At 44.0% G+C, this 20659-nt stretch overlaps 1 protein-coding gene across 1 annotated transcript; it reads left to right on the top strand.

Moving 5' to 3' along the window:
* Positions 1-331: 331 nt before the first annotated feature.
* Positions 332-16880, top strand: mylk5 (myosin, light chain kinase 5). Its single transcript, XM_083648606.1, has 17 exons — positions 332-864; positions 5340-5489; positions 6612-6764; positions 6984-7160; positions 8080-8115; positions 9671-9798; positions 9971-10124; positions 10235-10546; positions 11343-11466; positions 12654-12857; positions 13014-13231; positions 13335-13458; positions 14397-14549; positions 14627-14756; positions 14859-14946; positions 15055-15195; positions 16338-16880. Exons 1-17 carry the CDS (start codon positions 501-503, stop codon positions 16541-16543), a joined length of 2862 nt encoding a protein of 953 aa, XP_083504732.1. The 5' UTR covers positions 332-500; the 3' UTR covers positions 16544-16880.
* The last annotated feature ends 3779 nt before the right edge of the window (positions 16881-20659 follow it).

The following is a 20659-nucleotide window of genomic DNA, read 5'->3' as shown; positions in this document are numbered from 1 at the left end:
AGCGTGTTCAACAAAGCAGACAATACGACCTTTGGCTGGGTGGACAGATAAGTCTGTCTCTCTTTCTCTCTGTGTGTGTGTTTGCTGTGCATCTATTAGCTATGATAATAAGGACAGCCATTGAATAGGGGCTGGGGGGTCTGACATAGGTGAGACATTAGCGAGACATTAGGGAGAGATAGGGAGATGCTTGTCCTGCCTGAGAGGGACAAAGTGAAAGCGAGTGATTTGCGAGCGGAGGTGGAGTTAGATCAGGGGAGGGTGAGGCATGAGGGCTTGAACCATGTGCAGGGAAGCCAGTGAAATGGCTGGGAGAGACTAGTTCAGATCCTGCATTGGCTTGGCAGTGAGAGAGCGAGGGAGCAGGAGAGTGGATTGTGGAGAGAGAGAGAGAGAGAGAGGGCAGGGGGTGAGCAGGAGGAAGTCTGATAACGGGGGAAATGACTGTGTAAATTGTCGCTGTTGCTTCTATAGAGACCGGGGGCTGTTCTCAAACAGACATGAATGGTGGTGGCAGTAAACAGCGCTATGTGTCAACCTTCAGGATGCACATCAAGCCGCGCTGCAGCTCCTCTTCCCAGGGGAACATGCCAGCAACCAGCACCACCAGGACCTCTTCCCAGGGGAATGGGCCAGCAAGCAGCACCACCAGAACCTCTGCCCAGGGCAACGGGGCAGCAACCAGCACCACCAGGACCTCTGCCCAGGGCAACGGGGTAGCAACCAGCACCACCAGGACCTCTTCCCAGGGGAACGGGCCAGCAACCAGCACCACCAGGACCTCTTCCCAGGGGAACGGGCCTGCAACCAGCACCACCAGAACCTCTGCACCCACCAATGGCACACACAAAGATCTTGATACAGGTAAGGGCTGCTTTCCTACATTTGTATAAGAGAAAGAAAGAGAAAGAGAATCATAGTTTGAGTCTGTGGGTGTTCTGTTGGTAATTGCGCAATTTGTATTTATGTTGTTGTTCATGTCAGCATCTTAAAAGACAAGTTAGAACATGATTCTTGGCCCTTGTATAACAACGCCAACACATGATACTTTATTTCTTCCTGCTGTTAAGGACATGTTATTGGCCAACGCAATTACGATCACAGTCACACACTCAATGATGGAACTGTTAAAGCTAATATCCGGTGTTTGTTTCTCCAGAGATCCGACTGTTTGTTGTTGTTTGTTGAACTTTCACTTCCACATCTGCCAAGTCTGAAAGTCACTTTTCAGTTGCTGTTGAAGTCTATGTGGTTTGTTCCAGACAATTTAATTTCCTATTAACATGCATACCGTACAGTGCCTTGCAAAAGGATTCAGACCCCTTGACTTTTTGGACATTTACATGATTTCAAAATGTATGTCTGTTTTGTTCTTCTTCTATAGGCTCTATGCAAAGCATTCTCTCATGTCAAAGTGAAAGCAATTTTGTAGAAATCTATGTGAAAGTATAAAATTAAGCAGTGTTGGGGGTAACTCATTACAAAAGTAACATATTACATGTAATATATTACTTTTAGCAGTAACTCAGTAATATAACTTATTACTTGTAGGATTTGAGTAATATTATACCAGTTACTTTGTCAAGTAACTCAAGTTACAAATTGAGTTACATTTTTTTTAAATCAAAGCACATATTTAAATGAAGATACAATAATTTCCTAATCAAACTGTCTGTTTTTATGCAAATAACCACTATAGATGAGAATAACAAAGGAAAAGAATAACATTTAGAATTTTTGATTGTTTACACTGACATCAAGGCGGCTGAAATAATTTTTCGGGATGGTTCCGGGGCGGCGATGTCATTCTGCTGCTGCTGTTGTTTTGGTAAAAGTAATGCAAAAGTAGTGTAATAACTAACGAGTTACTAGAAAGTAATATTGTAAAGTAACTTATTACTTTCAAATGAAAGTAACTAGTAATATGTAGTACATTACATTTTGAAAGTAACTTGCCCAACACTGAAATTAAGACAATCTATTTCTATTTTGCTCAAAAGTACTCAAACCCTTTGCTCTGGGCTAAACTGCCACATCAACATTGCTAAAAAAATGTATCATCTGTTGGTCAGATGGCATATTTAGATTAGTGGTACTGAAGCATGTTTTCCTTTCAAACTTGTTTTTTCTATTTGTCTTTTTTGCCAACAAAGCTGTTCTTCACTAGATCGTAATGGGACTTCCTGGGATTTTTAAGGGTGCAGGTTGGACTTGAATGCCATCCATAAATGAACCATATATATTCCATACTGTGCTGGAGTATTCTGATGAGGAGTCCAGACTCCAGACTACACTCTAAAATCCCATTAAGATCTATGATGTAAGGGACTTGGTCTCAGCTTTGTTAGCTAGAACAGTGGTTCTCAAAGTGGGATCTGCGACCCATAGGGGTCCTTGAATGGGTTCTGGCGCGGAGGGGGGGGGGGGGGGGGGGGCTTGTCTTGCAGGAGCCTGGTGGGGGGGCTTGTCTTGCAGGAGCCTGGTGTTGGGTTCGTTAGGCAGATTGGGTGCACCTGGGCTGGGGGGCGCACAATCAGAAGAACTTCAGAGCATTCAGTCTCTCTCCCTCTTCACCGATGCACCTTTTGTTCTGTTCGTTTGTTTAATGTAGTTTGTGTTGTTGAGTTATTTTCCTGTAGTTTTAGTTAATAAAGTATTGTTTGAACTTTCACTTTAGTGTATGACTCCTCTCATATGTTACAACCCGGCTCAAGGAAGTAACAAATGAGGGAGTCATACGCCAAAGTAAAAGTTAAAACAAAAATGTAATATTCAATAACTAAAACTAAGGGAAAATAACTAGATAACACAAATTACATTAAACAAACACTTAAGGTCTTCTTAAGCCAAATGAGTGCACTGGGCCCAGGCGCACCCAATCAGCCTAACAACCCCAACACCAGGCTCCTGCAAGACAGGGCCAGGAAAGTGGGATGGTCATCACAAAAGCTAAAACCTTATCAGATGGGGGACCCTGGGGCAAAATCTTATCAAATGGGGGTCCGTGGTCTAATTTCTGTCAGTTATGAGCTAGAAAGAGAGAAAAACTTGGTGAAAAGCTCATATCTCTAAAATAAACGTTTGTGGAACTAACATAAGAAGCTTTGTTTTCAGCTTGACCGCCACACATGCTTGAGTTTACCCAACGGGGTTTTGAAAGAGTTTCATAAGCTACAGGAGTGGCTGACTTTGATGGTTCTGGTCCTGAGTCTGGTAAAAAGAAAAGGTCAAAGAGTCACAGAGTGAACGAGGTGTGAGAATCCACCCCTGTGTGTGTGTGTGTGTGTGTGTGTGTGTGTGTGTGTGTGTGTGTGTGTGTGTGTGTGTGTGTGTGTGTGTGTGTGTGTGTGTGTGTGTGTGTGTGGCTCAAAGAGGGCGGCTTGATGAATCACCGTTAGTGAATCCTGACAGGTTAAAGACCAGTAGGTCAACGACATCGCCTGCCAGCAAACATCAGACTGTGACACAAGCTTGGAACACTCCACCCAGTGAAATCATAACTAACAGTAACACATATTATTGCTGAACACAATCAAGACACAATCAGTTTCACACAGCATTTAGCACAGAGATACAGTCCACTGGAGGAATTAATAAGGCTAATTAAAGTGTTCTTGCACTGCAGGAAACATGACGTGCAAGGTCTTGCCATTTCATTATAGCATGCTTGGTTGAACTTGAATAGATCCTGAAATACAGTGCAAGTTGGGGTTTATTGACTCTCCTATTACAGATATCATTCACACCAGAAGAGTATGAGCTGTATAACACTGGTGCTATATGAAGAAACCGTGGGCGGTTTGAGTGGTGAATGCTATGATAAAGCTTGAAATACTGACTAGAGCAGTGGTTCTCAAAGTGGGGTCTGGGGACCCCCAGGGGTCCTTGAGGGGGTTCTAAGGGGTCCTCATCAAAAAGGTGAATAATTTATTTTGACTATAGTTCCATCTATAATTAACACAATCACAGAATGTATGTCTATTTTCATTTTGGTCATGGGTTTCATACACTTAACATCTAAAAGCTAAAATCTGATCAGATGGGGGACCCTGGGAACTTATCAAATGGGGGTCCGTGGTCTAATTTGTGTCAGTTCAGGGGTCTTTTTATGTGAAAACGTTTGACTGTTTGACCGAACGTTTGAACCACTGGACTAGAGAGATGTGCTGTACAGCCCAGTGGCCGTATTTGCTTGAGCTGTGTGTTTCTAGATGTGATGGTAGAGGATTAGTGTCAGCTCTGTGGTTGTTGAGCAGTGAGGTGCTGAACACAGATACAGCTCGCACACCAGAGCAAAGGAAGAGCTGAAATAGAGAAGAAGTGGTGTGCACTGTTGGTGGTGGAGAGAGAGAGAGAGAGAGAGAGAGAGAGAGAGAGAGAGAGAGAGAGAGAGAGAGAGAGAGAGAGAGAGAGAGAGAGAGAGAGAGAGAGAGAGAGAGAGAGAGAGAGAGAGAGAGAGAGAGAGAGAGACTGACCACCTGTTTCACTTATATTCTCTCTGTCGACACCACAGCATGATTTTCCACTTCAGCACTGTCAACTTAGTTAGTTCCTGTTTTCATTTTAAGCAGATGCATGTTGCTACAGTATGTTGTAGTTTTAGTGGGAGGCGGGCCTCCCCAGGGGAGCTCCAAGCAGTTGCATGGGAGGCTCAGGGAATGGAAGTCAAAGTCAAACATTAGTTATTAAAATGAGATTTCATAGAACAGGCTAAATGTGTGTGATTTGGTTAAAGGGAGAGTTCAGAGATTCAGTTTTGGGGAATGTGACAGTTTTCCCACTTTCTATGGGTGAAACAGATACATGCCTTGAAGTTCAGACAGACCTTTTTAAGTGTGTCAAACAGCAATATCAGGGTATGCTCAGTTGTTGAGTGTCTATGGGTCCGGTCAAACAACGTGATCCCATAGGTGTACAGGAATTGGGCGAGGGGGGCTCTTTTTTCCGAGCTTTGTTTGGGGGGAGTCTCACAGTCTCAGACTTTGAAAACCCCTGGTTTAGATGAACAGGTAACACTGCAGTGGGCTAATGCTTTAGCATTTGAATTACAGATGTACAGGGTTGTGCAAGTGGTGTAAGTGACTTATTTTTTAATCAAAAATGAGTATTAGATAACTTTGGAAAGCTCTTTCAAACCAAATTAAAATAAAGTATCACTTTTCTGAATCTTAAAAGTAAGAATAACTCATCTGTTTTGAATAAAAAGGATGCAATAATTTCAATTTCTTTTATCAAATGAGAAAAACACAGCACCTTCAGTCTACATACTTATGCAAATGGTGCTTTGTCCTTCTCTCTAACTCGTTCGTCTCCTCTCCACCCCTCTGCCTCCTCTCCAGGGTCTCACAAGTTCTCCCCTCTCAGGAGTGTGGATCCGCCCCTCTTCGTCGAGCCCATAGAGGACTGCTGCGTGGACGAGGGAAGTGACATCACACTGCGTGGGCTTCTCAGTGGAAGTCTGCCAATAAGAGCGTCATGGCTGCACAATGGTGAGCAGGGACCATTTGCACAGAAGTCTGTTGAAAATAAACAGCTGTGTTTTTTACACAAACATTGAAATAGACTCGAAGCTAGATGTAACACTGTTTTCCTAAGATATAAATAGCAATTTGTGAAGTCCATATCTGATCAATTTAACTGCATACATAACTGCTCTTAAGTGATGCCACTCCTACACCTTCCCTGAACAATATGATCTTAAAGGGGAAAAGGGGAGGTAGATAGTGTGATAAAATTACTATTCTAACACAATAAAAACCAATAAACTAGAAGTTAAAAAGTACAAAAATGATTTATTTACAAAAAGCAAAGTCACAGCGCTCTGGTCCAGCCCCCCCTCTCCTCTCTTGCCTTCTGGGACTGACCTAGAATCACATTATTCAGACCTCTATCAAGTCTCTCACCAGGAAGTCAGAGATTAGAGCAGCTGACTGCAGATTTGATTTGTGGTTTATTCATACACACAAGAAATTTCACAATACAGGTAGCTTCATATACAACAATGATGCAGTGTGTACGAAAGGGTACCCCAAGGAAGCTACTAAAAGCTTATTAGAGGGGGCCCACAAATAAAACAAGAAAATAATGTCCAAAGGGTAGGGTACTGGTCATATACCCACCAGAACCAAAGATATAACAGGCAGACACAACAACAAAACAAGACAAAAACAATAAGACAAAACAATCCCAAATATTATATATGAGTATTTAACATTCCATACTTACGATCAAACATTATTTGACAGTAGACATTTTTTTTTAAACTTTTTCTTGAAAGAGGAGACAGAATATGACATTTTTAATGATAGTGCCCCCTACATCTTGAGGGAGGTATTACAACTCTAAATTCTCTCCACAATAGGTATAGGTACTTTGTTAGTCGCTGGGGGGTACATTTCTTTGTTAGCTTATGTAAAGGAAATGTTTTCACTTATCCATCGACAGAGGCAGTGTTCTCTCTCTCTCTCTCACAGCTGTTCTCTGCGCTGTTCTTAGATATTCACAACACCATTTAGGCCAGTGTGAGAGAGAGTGAGACCAGTGGGAGAGAGACCATTTAGGCCAGTGGGAGAGAGAGAGCTTCTAATGTGGTTGTTTGCTCCTGTGGGCAGGTGAAGTGGCTCATTTTGGCAAGCCTACCCTCAGTGGCAGGCAGGTGAGTTTTGCTGTGAGGGAGTGCCTGCCGGAGGACGCTGGCGCCTACACCTGCTTGGCAGAGAACAGCGCGGGCAAGACGTCCTGCTGTGCCGCGGTGTTTGTCAGAGGTGAGACAGACATGGTGGGAACCCACCTGTGGGGACATTACATACATTCTCAACAGTTAATGTGAGTGGGATTGCATGATTTATAGGGAAAATAAATAACGCAGGGATCCAGCCTCATAGGGAAGGGCTAACTGCAGAATTTAGAGTTTCATTTCTGCTTAAACCTGTCCTGTGGTCTGTTGTCTCTTCTCCTTTTTCCTCCTGATGGAACCAATCCAGACTTTGAGACTATCTGTGGGGTGCAGACCAGTATAGCAAATGTCCCCACTCCTGCATCCGAGAGCAGCATGGAGAACAGAGGGTCACCACGGTCTCCCAAAGATGAGCTGAAGGACTTAAGAGGATCTAGCTCCCCTACAGTCTTTGATGGACAGAGCCCAGCAGGACCTCCAAGAGGTAATGCGACAATCAGTCAGCTGCTGCTAGAGGTCATTTCATTGGTTGTAAGTGCACGTATAGTGTGTCTTTACTTTCACTTTATTCCTGGCAGAGTGGCCGTTTTACTGTACAGGAAAGTCTTTTTGCCCCTTTACTTTTTTCTCAGCTTTTCTCCAATTTTCTCCCCAATTGTACTTGGCAAATTCCACCTGCAGCTTTCCCAGTCATTGCCCCACCCCCTCTGCCAATCTGAGTTGTAGGCTAGCACATGCTTCCTCCGATACATGTGCAGTCGCCAGCCTCTTCTTTTCACCTGACAGCGATGAGTTCCACCGGCAGGAAGTAACATGTGGGAGGATCACTTTATTCCCCCCAGTTCCCCTCCCCACCAAACAGGCACCCCCGATCGACCAGAGGAGGCACTAGTGCAGCGGCCAGGGGGCCATTTTGTGTCAAAAAGGCAGGGTAAACACAGGTGCAAGCAAAACACTAACGAGGGTTTCCAACTTCCATCTGACCTAGCCTGAAGTGCTGCTGCCGGGAATTGAACCTGGGTCTCCGCGGCCAGTGGTAGACGAGTGCTTTTACCTCTACATTACCCCTTTGCCATTGTTGTCCATGATATTCGTCTGGATAGGCAGGAAATCTTTTGGGGAACGGGAAATACATCATTTCCAGTCCTTGTTTGGCTCTGAGGCATAACTTCAGCCAGTCAGGAACTATGTAAACCAGTTTTCCACAACAATGTAGCTTTGATGCGCTTCCCGAAAGCTTTCAAGGCCCAACGCCATGTAAGGAAAGGGACAGTGCAGGGTGCAGTCAAACCTGGAGAGACAGTAAGCTGATAGCCATAGACCGAACACGGCCACGCCTCCATGCACACACACACTGCTAGCCTCCGCTTCAAAACTGACCTGCGCTCCATCTCTCTCTGCAGAAGTCCTTCCAAAGAGGAGAGCCAACTCAGCGACAGGTAAGAGACACACACTCGCCGACCTGTCTCCTCACTCACCACCCCTGACAACTGAATGGACTGCATTTATATAGCGCTTTTATCCGTAGTGCTTTACATTCAACCATTCACAAACACATTCATACACCGATGGCGGCGAGCTACCACGCAGGGCGCTGGCGCAACAATCGGGTGCAATTTGGGATTCAGTATCTTGCCCAACATTCGGACTGGAGGAGCCGGGGAATCGAACCACGGACAAAGCGATAACTGGACGACCCGCTCTACCCCCCTGAGCCACAGCCGCCCTGGCCGGGCGACGCACCTGTCTTTCCCTCACCCCATTCATCCTCCCTCTCTCATTGTTCGATGGGATCTCGTCTGGTCCGGTTCCTCCTGTTTCTATTGATGTTAGTGTTACTTGTCCGTTAGGCTCTGTTACTTTGCTTCAAACGCTGTAGCGGTTTGCCCCAGAGCTACATTTATCCCTGCTTTAATATTGTCTGGCTCTAAGCAATTGTGCTCCCATTGTGAGAGACTTGACTCTGAGCTTCACCTGGTATCGCTGCTGACCTGAGGTTGGGTGAGGCCGTGAGGCTATTGCATGGCAGCAATAATAAAAGCATGAGAAGTGCAGAGAATTAGTTCTGCAGGTCTGCTATGTGTGCAGAATAATAAAGAGTAAAAAAAGTTAAATTTTCTTTCTTCTTTTTTTCATTATTTTTTATTGATTCCTACAAAGGAGGATTATGGTTTAAATGAGAAGTAGTGATGGCTAGACAGAGCATTAAATCCAAGGCTAACGTCATGCATCCTGTAAAGAAGGTACTGTACACTGGAGACACTGAAGCTATTTAGACATAACGGGCTTTTATCAGATTGCCTCCAGTCAAATCCACCATACTGATGCTGCATTATTTGAATAGTGACCAGTGCCTTTAAATGGAATGATCTAGTGAGTCTAATGTGATGTTATAAGGTCATGTGACATGACTTTGGGATACACGGTATGTCTGTTTGTTCCCTTTAGGGGTATTGGATTAAGTAAATTGTTCTTAGTGTGTTTGGTTTGTGGATACTGACTCAGTCGCACGGGCGTTTTCACGGGAAAGTTGATATAGGTGAACACACTTGATTACACAAGGACTGGTTGTGCTTATCTGGGCTCGCTCATCTGTGTTTGGTAATTAAATTTTGTTTTCGTCTGAGACTCTAGATCTGCCATGGGCTACAATAACAAGAGCCTTCAGGAAGGAGTAACAGATTCTCAGTTACCCTACACAAACAAGCATACACAAGCGCAAACCCCATGAAATCTCAGTGTGCATTAGTATACAAGTAAAGACTGAGATATTTAAACCATACGCTCCCCCCCCCCCCCCCCCCACACACACACACACACACACACACACACAGACACACACACACACACACACACTTTTCTACAGTTGATATCTAGCAATTTGGATTAAATTAAAAACATATATCTGCAGTTACAGGAGGAATTCTAGTTGTGTTTTGATTAAGTATTGAGAGTCAGAACCCGTCCCTTATGTTTTTCATCTTGTCCTTACAGGTCCAGCACTACATTTTGAGAAGCCACCACAGAACCTGGAGGTGAAGGTGGGAGAAACTGCCCGTCTGACGTGCTCTTTCACTGGCAGCCCTCCTGTAGTGTCGTGCTGGATCAGAAACAAAGAGCAGGTGCAGTAGGTCTACTGCTAGTGTTTAGGCTACAACTAAGGCCCCTCCCCCCCTCCATACTCACTGACTCTCTCTCTCTCTCTCTCTCTCTTTCTTTCTCTCTCTCTCTCTCTCTCTCTCTCTCTTTCTCTCTCCCTCTATCTCTCTCTCTCTCTCCTTCTCCTTCCTGCAGATAGCGGATGGGGCAGAGGTGTGGGCAGAAAACACAGAGGGGAGCAGTACGCTGGTTATAGCAGAGGCCAGGCCCCAGCACACAGGACGTTACACCGTTGTCGCCAAGGATCGCAAGAGCTCAGCGCAGCACACGCTCACCCTCTCCGTCATAGGTAAGGCAGCTCTTCTTCTGCAGGGTCAGGAGAGGTCAGGGTACTGTATTATTACCATTGCGGAGCAGTTGCAATTTTCCATGCAAATTAATTCATCATCCTCGCACCAGAGAAGCCGCAGCGCCCGGCCTCCTGCCCTGTGGTCTCCCACGGCTCACCCGGCAGCCTGGTCCTGTCCTGGTCGGGCCCCTGCTACGACGGAGGCAGTGCCGTTCTGGGCTACGTGGTGGAAGTGCAGAGCCGTGGAGCCGGCGAGCCCGGGGACTGGAGTGAGCTGAGCGCCCAGTGTAAGAGCACATCGTACAGGGTGTGTTCTGGCCTGCTCCCTCTGGAGGACCACTGCTTCAGAGTGAAGGCCTACAACGCCGTGGGGGTGAGCGAACCCAGCCCGGTGTCACCGGTGGTTAGGATGGAGCAGAAAGGTGAGATGAGGCAGATCATTGATACCTTTTCACAGCAACCGTTTTGAGGTGGTAAAGCAGCAAGTATAGAGAAAAAAACATCACATGGCTGCAACTGGGACGTATCATCAGTGATGTACTAATGTATTAATATATATATATACATATATATATATATATATACATATATATATATATATATATATATATATATATATATATATATATATATATATATATATATATATATATATAAATTAAACCTTTATTAAATCAGGTAAGTCACATTGAGATCAAGATCTCATTTTCAAGTGAGACCTGCAAATCTAAAAATGCATCTAAAAACATCAATCAATAAAACAATAGAACATCCATCAATAAACAATAAAATCATAAAAGCAACAACAACAAACAAGAATAAAATTAATAAAAACAACACAATACATAGGTCAAGTTAAAACAAGTTAAGAACAGTCAGCTAAAATCAATTAGGGTTTTGATTAAATTTCTAAAATGACCCATTGGAACCAGGGTGTCAAGTTTCAGGGTACACTGTAATTCATTCCAGGTATAGGGCACAAGACAATCTAAAAGCAGTCTTTCCTAGCTCAGTGTTGTTAATGATGGTTCCATTCCATTTAGGTGTTCCAGTTCCAAGGGCCATCATTAATATTATTGGTTATACCTGTTTTACCTCCTGCTTTATCACCTACTTTAAAAACGGTTGCTATGAAAAGGGCCCCATTGCACGATTAGTCGAACACAATCCATTTCTACCCATATCAGATGGCTGAGTTACAAATGTGTGTCGTTGCAGACATGCCAAAGGAGGAGGAGGAGGAGGAGGAGGAGGAGGAGTCCCCTCAGACATATACGTCTGTCACTATTGACTCTACCCACAAAGTCACGGATCACTACAATGTTCTGGAGAAACTGGGAACGTGAGTACTGCACACGGCGAAGCATAAAAATCAACAGCAGCATTAAACACAACAGCTGTCCGTTTTTCGAGTAGCGGCAAGTAGTGTCTTTCTCCGAAATGAGTCGACTGGAGAGTTAGATTTCTCAGGAAGAAGTCTCAGTTCGCAAGAGTTGAACTCCTTGCTTGCCAAGAGTAAAGTAAGGAGGATTAAAATATCGAAACATGTAGAGACACAGTTCCCTCCCCAGAAAACAGCAGTCCAGCATGATCTGCAACAGTCCTAGACCGAGGGGAGTTTGATCTGCAACAGTCCTAGACTGAGGGGAGTTTGAGGATGACAGAATGTGGCTGCAGTTAATAATAACACCCGTCAGGTCCACTTCACTGTGTTTCACAGATCAAGGGCAGATTTGCTCGCTTTGATTATTATTCGGCCTCCGTCTGTCAAAACTCAGGGAACGGCCATTGTGCTGCTGGGCTCACTTGACTACACTACCATATGTCTCAGACTCTATGGAGGACACATGTCTCATAATAACCACATCCCCGATCTGAGAATAACAATCAGGGCCCAGGGTTTTTCCTGGCTCCGAATGTAAGAATGATCAGACCGATCATGCTCACTGTTATGTGTACATTTGACTTTTGGCTTCAGGGTCCCTGAACACAAATATGTCAGTCATTGTCAGAAATTATGGAGCAATGTGTTTTCACAGCACCACAAGTTTCAGTCATTTCAACATACACATGTGCAACTTTAACTTGATACAGTAAAAAAAAAACTTGATTTTAAGTTGGTGTGCAGTCAGAGTTGTCCTGATCCCAAATATATCAGTCATTGTCAGAACTTATGGAACAATGTGTTTTTACAGTCGCCTGAGTTTTAGAAAGGAACGCCATTTGAAGATACAAATGTGAGACTTTGAAATTCTCTAAGAAGATACAGTAAAAATGCTTGATTTTGAGTTATTGTGTAGTCAGGGTTGTCCTGACCTCAAATATATCAGGCCTTTGGGGGGTGGCTAAAACCTCTTTGGGGGGTGGCTAAAACCTCTTTGGGGGGTGGCTAAAACGTCTTTGGGGGGTGGCTAAAACCTTTTAGAAATTCCTCTATTCAGGAAAGGCCTTGGTGCTATTTTATGTCCTTAGATAAAGCAACTTAGTTCTTTATCTTGACCTTTAACTTGACCACCCTCTCCTCTTTAGGGGAAAGTTCGGCCTGGTCTTCAAGGTGACCCACAAAGAGACGGGACGTGTGTGTGCTGGGAAGTTCTACAAAGGCCGGCGCGCCAAGGAGAGGGAGGCCGCTCGCAAAGAGATAGAGCTGATGAACTTCCTCCATCACCCCAAACTGGTCCAGTGTCTGGCGGCATACGACAACAGGCCTGAGATGGTCATGGTCATGGAGTTGTAAGTAGCTAAATGATCATGCCGAAACCGAAAGTAACACAGGCAAGTCTAAGTGCCATGAAGGGTTGGATTCTTACAGCGCCTGTGTGTCCTGGTTGTATAGTATAGACTAGAATCCAAGCTTGCTGTGTTACAGTACTCTGTCTCTGTCTGCAGCATTGCAGGTGGGGAGCTGTTTGAACGTATTGTGGACGAAGACTTTGAGCACACCGAGCCTGCCAGTGTGCACTACGTGCAGCAGATCCTGGAGGGGATCGCTTACATGCATCAGCAGAACATCATCCATCTAGACCTTAAACCAGAAAACATTGTGTGCGTCGACCACACTGGCACCTCCATTAAGATCATTGACTTTGGTTTTTCAAACACGCTGGGTAAGTGAAGCAGCGGGGCCTATGTGCCTACTAGCTACTTTAGGCTTGGAAAGGATGAACAGTTTACATTTAAATTCCACATGATGTATTTTGTGTGTTACAGACCCCAACAAGCCTCTGAAGGTGATGCACGGGACCCCAGAGTTTGTGGCCCCTGAAGTGATCAGCTATGAGACTGTGTGTTTGGCCACCGACATGTGGAGCATTGGTGTCATCTGCTACATATTGTGAGTTCTGTTGTGAGGACTTGGTATGATGTGAAACGGATCCGCTGTGTCTCACTGACATGCTGGAAAACTGCATAACTGTAACTTCATAGAAGATCTCATTAGTGAGTCATCTCACAAATATTATGAAATAAAATGTCATATGATTATTGTGATTAGGGTTAAACTAAGTAATAGTGAAGCCTTGCTGTGATTTCTTGAATATTAGCTCCATCTACAGTATGCCCCTTAAATCAAACCAGAGAGTATGTGTGTTCATAGTAAGTGAGTCTAGTCTAGCCATAGGAATTGCCATCTGCAGATATCAATTGAACAAATAACATTTGAAGGGAGTTATTTTCTAAGCAATTTCAATCTGATGCAACTAGTTTTTTGTCGAAGATGGTTCTGACTTCTGATGGTGATGCAGACACTGTAAACTGGAAAGACAACTAGGCTATGTCACTCACAACTAAAATACCTTCAGATAATGATCCTGGATTGCAGGAAATGACCACAGTCCAAACACAGTGAACAGCATGCGAAAACATGTGAGACGAGAGGGAAAAGAAATATATCAGATATATCACTTCCAAAGTGATATATCTTCCAAAGTGGCACACGCACGCACGCACGCACACACACACACACACACACACACACACACACACACACACACACACACACACACACACACACACACACACACACACACACACACACACACACACACACCCCTGTCATAAAGGCCTAAATCAAAAATTTACTCCAGATCAACACTTTGAGCAACTTGATAAAATGTGGGAACTGGTTGGATTGTACTGTAATGGTCGTGATGGATTGATTGCCTGCTTGTTTTGGAAATATGGACTTTTTATGCCACCTAGTGGACTTATGTGGATATTGTCACTTAATGGCCATGGCCTGTGTGTATGTCTCCCTCTGTGTGTGGTCTTCAGACTCAGTGGCGAGTCTCCGTTCCAGGGTAACAATGACGACGAGACCCTGGCCTTGGTAACTGCTGCCCAGTGGGAGTTTGATGAGGAGAGCTTTGAGGAGATCACAGAGCAGGCCAAAGATTTCATCAGCTCCCTGCTCAACAAGGACACCAGGTGGCATCAGTGCTGTACAATAGCCAATGCACAGCCCCAAATATGCCCCACCTCTAACCCACTGTGTCCTTTCCCAGGCGGAGGATGTCCTGTGAAGAGGCCCTTGGCCACACCTGGATGGCAACATTTGACTCTGGAGACCCCAGCACCACAAAGAGCCTGTCCAAGGCAAAGATGAAGAGGTTCCTAGCTAGGCAGAAGTGGAAGGTAACACAGCCTACTATCTTAGCACTTGCTACTGGTTTGTATTACATCAGAGTTTTGATGAATTTGTCTTCTATTATTAAGTGTTCACTGTTTGCCTCCTAGAAAGCAGGCAAGGCCATGCTGGCCCTCAAGAGAATGGCTCTGCTGTCTAAAGGAGATAGTTCTGGATCTCCTACCAGCCCTGGAGCGGGTGAGACTCCCATTCTTTAATATTTTCTCCTTATCAGGCCAAGCCACTTCAGTTTGCCAGTCTGACCTTGCTGTAGCATCACTCCTGGGCTTTAACCTCCTGCCCCAGACTCCCCCCTGACCCCGGAGGCAGAGCATGCCCTGCAGTCTCTGGAGCTCAAGATGCAGGAGCCACCGCAGTTCTCCCAGAGCCTGGAGGACCAGACGGTCGCACAGGGATCCAGTGCCCGCCTCTCCTGCCACCTCACAGGTAAAGCATGGGCTTAATCAAATCATGTCCTGTGACGCTTGATCAAATTGGTGTCATCAGAGGCTTTACACAGCTTTTACGTTATCTATGGTTAACTCCTCCATTCAAGAGCACATGCAGCACCTGTGTCCTGTGTTGTGTCACAGTGGTTCCCAAACTTTTTAAAGTCCTGCACCCCCTCAACATTCAACCTCCTGCTGTACTGCACACGATCCCCCCCCCAGGATGGTGAAGGCATTCCTGCCCTACTCTGATTGGCCTACCCTGATATTTTACCATAACCCTAACCAATCGCCCTAAACCTCAAGGCTGAACCCAACCAATCATCACTTCTCATGCCTAAACCCAACCTCATTGTACCTAAACCAACCCAACCAGAGGCAGAGTAGGGCAGGACATTCCTTTGCCGTCCTGCGGGGTGGATCTGCGTGCTGTGCCCCCTCTACCTCCACAGAAGGCCAACTCTCATAGATATAACATTACATTTTGCCATGTCTATAAGTAAGCCTGCTACAAAAAGGAAATATAACAAACATAGTAGGCCTATATGAAGACATGGCAGTGTTATTAACACAGCCTTGTAAGAAGCCCTCTCACACATCAGCTCCATCACAATATGAATCACTTCTCACAACAGATTGATGTGAAGGGTGTGCTTGACAGGACACACATAACTCTGCGATGTTGGGTTGAATGGGAGAGAGTTTGGGATGAGGTCTTTTCAACCATTTATCCATTTTCGAGGAGTGGCAAGCTAGGCTACATATCAGGTGCTTAAGAGTCTTATTTTGTTCCTACCATTGACTGTATATAATATCGTTCCTACCCACATTCCGCAAAGACGGTCCATACTCTGCTCATTGACTACTACTACTCATTGACTTCGATGGTTCATTTTTGTTTGTGTTTTTTTAAGTGTAGGTTCATTTTTGACACAGATGGTACTACAGATTTTTTTGAGGGGTAACCCCGACACAACTGCGAGTACCCCTCGGGGTGTATGTGTACCCCACTTTGTGCTTTATGAAATATGCCATTTCAGTCAGCCTCATGTTTGCTGCCTTTGTGCTCCATTTCAAACGTTCCTATCTGTCTGTGTGTCCTTGCTCTATCCTCAACCCTCCCACCTCCTGTCTTGGCAGGATATCCTGATCCAGAGGTGGTGTGGCTGTGTGGGGAGGAGCCTGTGGCCGAGTCGTCCAGAGTGCAGATCGAGTATGAGGAAGATGGCCGCTGTACCCTGGTCTTGGCCAGAGTTGGCCCAGACGACGCCAACGTTTACACCTGTAGAGCCACCAATGACCATGGGGAGGCATTCTGCTGTGCCAAACTCATTATGAAAGAGTAGATTGATCATATCTGTGAATGCATACTACAGCATAATATATACTGCAGACCTCAGTGTCTGCGGGTCATATTTTCAAACAGTATGTTCTTGAGTGCCTTGAACTTTTGTACTTTGACCTTTAATATGAATGGGAACCACAACACTCTGATGTACGCCAGCATGTGATGCTGTAGAAGATTTATTGACAGATTGTTTTTTAGATTTATTGACAGATGAATATTGTTACAGAGATACAAGCATTGCATAGATATAGCGTCGTAGTTCTTTATATGTCCAGATATTATTGTCCTAAACAAATTGCAGTATGAATAAAATGAGATATTCCTTTTTAAACGTTTGACGACCCAGACAGACCTTAGTTCATGTTGTCTGAATCACACTGTGAAGAGCAGAAAAACACTGAAGGTGTTGTAGTTCATGAAGTTGTCATAGATCAGCATGTTTCGCAAGAGCTCTACGTAAACTTTGTCTCCCGGCTCCAAGAGGACGACCATGGGGTTGCTGCCCATGTCGTCGGCGTCAGAGCCTGAGGTGTCCCACACAGACACCAACCTGTCTCCATTCTTCATGAGGCTCACGACAGAGCTGGGAGTGGCACTAAGGTTGTTGGACATTGAGAATCGGAAGAAGTACAGTCCCTTCAGAGAAAATACCTGCCAAAATATTAAGACCGGTTTGAGTTTCACAAGCGTTCCATTCTCTCTCTCACACACACACACTTTAAATGCCTGTTGCAGGGTTGTAGCAACTGCCAATGTTGGAGAAGACCTTGTACTTCAGCAGTGGTGAAAGCCAAGGCCCAGTGTTCCCAGAGCCAGGCTCCATGAGAGCTGCAGAAAAGGCCACCTTAGGCTGGCCTGGAAGAACAAATCATCGCAAAAAGTCAGTGGATACTATTTATACGGCATATTTTTTATCCTCTAAAAAGACACGTGTTGTGTTGTTTTACCTCCGATCAGGGAGTGCAGCTCCAGTACATCAGCAGAAAGTATTTGGGTAGAAAATACCTTTAAAACTAGGGTACTTGGACAGAACGCAGTGTTTGCGTAGAATATATCTTTCTTTTTTTATTTTAACAGAATATGAACAAATAGATGAACAAGCTCAGACACAGGAAAGGAGAAAAAAATAAAAAAAACATGCATATAATATGAACAGTTATTGTGATGTGGTGCTACCATCCATAGAGTGCTTATGCCAGAAACGCTGCGCACGGGGTCCCACGCAATGTGGTCAACAGGAACTGGTCAGGCAGGTCATCCACCACCCCCCACCTCTCGAGGTAGGTTAGAAACTGGTCCCAAATGTCTAGAAACTGTTTAAGTGAGTTGGTTCTCAGGGATCTGAGCCTCTCCATTCTTATAACAGAGATCATGTCATCAGTTGGAAAGAAGGTGAAGAGGGGGACTTCCATTCTTTCAGAATATGTTTTTTGGCAACAGTTGTTCCCAGTGTCAGAGACTGCTGCACAGCTGTGCGGAAGCCCAGAGAGGTCTCCGAGCAGCCGAAAATGGCGAGTCCTGCCTCCGGCTGAAGGGTTACTTTGTAGGCCTTAGAGTACCAGTCAAATATTTTGGCCCAAAATCCCGTCAATGAAGGGCAGAACCAGAAGGCATGAGACAGAGTGCCCTCTGACACCTGTCACACAGTGGAGAGATAGAGGGGAAGAACTTGTGCAATTTATGCTTAGAATAGTGAAGCCGGTGAGCCACTTTAAATTGAATCAGCTGGTGCCTACTATTAACTGAGCAGAGCTGTACCACAGACAAACTTCTTTCCCATATGTCAGATAGATCAATACCAAGCTCTCCCTGCCACGCTTCTCTAATCCTCTCTGTAGAGGCTGTGTTGCAGTTGTCAAACAGACAAACTAATCTGGAGATAAGATGCTTGGAGGGGGGAGGGCACAGCAATATATTGAAAAAAGCCTAAAAAAACACCTCAAAGGAATCTGAACCAGCTTGTGCCAGGCAACTCAAACTTCCTCTTCAGTCGATCAAAGGATGCAAAATGACCATCTATGTACAGGTATTTGATAGAAACTCGGGTGCCAGGCATGGTAGTTTCTGTCCGACCATGGAGCCAAAAAAGAGTGATTGAAACAGATTGGCGTGTGAAGAGAAACATCCGGCAGACTCAAAACACTCCTAATTTGATTTAAAATTCTGACAGAGTTTTTCATGATAAAACTTAAATTTAAATTTTCTAAGGTCCTAGGCTTCTTTAACTTAGCAAATAGCAAGGCTGGCAGGGAAGCGTTGACGACGGAGCTAGCCTCCATTTTCAGCCACAGGGGGGCTCCGGAAGCTTGCCCGGAGTCCCTTGCATACATCAGAGCTGGTAGAATATAGCTTTAACATGCTACTGCTGCAGACAACTTTAGCCTGGCTAGCTCAGTCAATAGTAATCCTGACTCACAATCTTGGGAGCATAGATTCAAACCTCACCCTGAAGGACTATCTGTTAGGTAGGGTGCTCACTATCATGGTTAGTATGGTAAGATCATGAACAAACAAATGCATTCACTACTACTCAGTATTATCCTCTACTTTACTTGAAGGGGCACAAAAACAGTAACTATGATCTACATGTAATCAGTAATGATGCATTCCGAGTAGCCACTCATTATGATGCACTACTTTGCATGAGATGACACAAAATAGTAACTAATAGGTAATAAGAGAGTAATGATTTGTTATTGTTTAAATGACGTTTAGTACCTTATTCAGAACTAACGAGGAATTATCTTTTTTTAATCCAGTAATCATTAGATACTTGTTCATTAACATGGCTTGGCAATAGTCTGTTCTTAAGTAACTTACATTGAAGTAGCCTACTTGATTCAGAGTCATTAAGGAACTCAGTGTTAACTATTCATTAACTAGCAGTTTGTTTCTGACTCGTTCCTTGCCAAGGAACGAGTAACACTTTACAATACTGTACCACATAGTCACCAAGGAATCCTTGGTAACTATGTGGTACAGTATTGTAAAGTGTTACCGTTTAACACAATGATTAAATGTTAAACATCTACAGACAAAGCAAAATAGTTGAATTGTTGAATGTAAACTACAGTAATAAGCTGTTGAAATGTTACAACTACTCTGTAGACTCTCTGTAGGCGTACTATCCAAGTGTTATGAGGAATAATTAGAACAATAACCTTATGTTATGTGGAGACGAAGTTTTCTTCATGTTGCATCTTGCATTGTTAGAGTTTAAACTCCCCAACAGTATGGAGCAGTTATAGACCTACAACATTACAATACTTCTTAAAGGTTACTGCATCAGTAATTTAACACTCAGGCACATTGTTCAGAATGAGTAGGCTACTTTCCTACTGCTAATCTATTCTTTTAAGTAAATTTTAGAATGGAGGACTTTTACTTATGATGGATTTGTCCATTATTATATTGCTACTTTTACTTAAAGGCCGGCTTTACCGTGGGGAATATGAATATATATTAATTCTTAAAAAATCTTAAATTTCGAATCCGTTGAAATTTTTGAAATTGCTTGTTCACAGCCAGAGAAAAAAAAAATGAAAAAAAAAAAAAAAAAAAAAAATGGGCCAGGTGACGCGTTTCGCGTCGAAACGGGTCACCTGGCCCATTTTTTTTTTTTTTTTTTTTTTCATTTTTTTTTTTTCATTTTTTTTTTCTCTGGCTGTGAACAAGCAATTTCAAAAATTTCAACGGATTCGAAATTTAAGATTTTTTAAGAATTAATATATATTCATATTCCCCACGGTAAAGCCGGCCTTTAAGTAAAGGATATGAGTACTTTTTACACCACTGATGAAGGCCTGTGGCTGAGTCGTCCAGAGTCCACATTGGTATGAGGAAGATCCTGGTCTTGGACAGAGTTGGCCCAGACTCAACGTTTACACCCGCAAAGTCATCAATGACCATGGAGCATTCTGCCAAAATAATGTGTATATGTGAATGCATAGGCCTACTACAGCATATAGGCCTACTGCAGAAGAATTCATCAACTCCAGTGTGGACTACTATATTTAAACATGTTTAAATGTGTGCCTTGAACTGTTTCCTGTTTTTGACATTTAATGAGAACCGCATCTGATATTGCCTCCACAAGAAATATTTCTGCATGTGA

This window comes from Poromitra crassiceps, assembly GCF_964638095.1.
Source record: "Poromitra crassiceps genome assembly, chromosome: 13".
In the NCBI taxonomy this organism is placed as follows: domain Eukaryota; kingdom Metazoa; phylum Chordata; class Actinopteri; order Beryciformes; family Melamphaidae; genus Poromitra; species Poromitra crassiceps.
This window is presented reverse-complemented; position numbering and strand designations above follow the sequence as displayed.

Bases quoted from the DNA above. Each gene is read 5' to 3' on its own strand.
- mylk5 (XM_083648606.1), top strand. From the start codon at position 501: ATGAATGGTGGTGGCAGTAAACAGCGCTATGTGTCAACCTTCAGGATG. The intron at 14,550-14,626 runs GTGGCATCAGTG...GTCCTTTCCCAG, and splicing joins CTGCTCAACAAGGACACCAG to GCGGAGGATGTCCTGTGAAG. The intron at 15,196-16,337 runs GTAAAGCATGGG...CTGTCTTGGCAG, and splicing joins CCTCTCCTGCCACCTCACAG to GATATCCTGATCCAGAGGTG.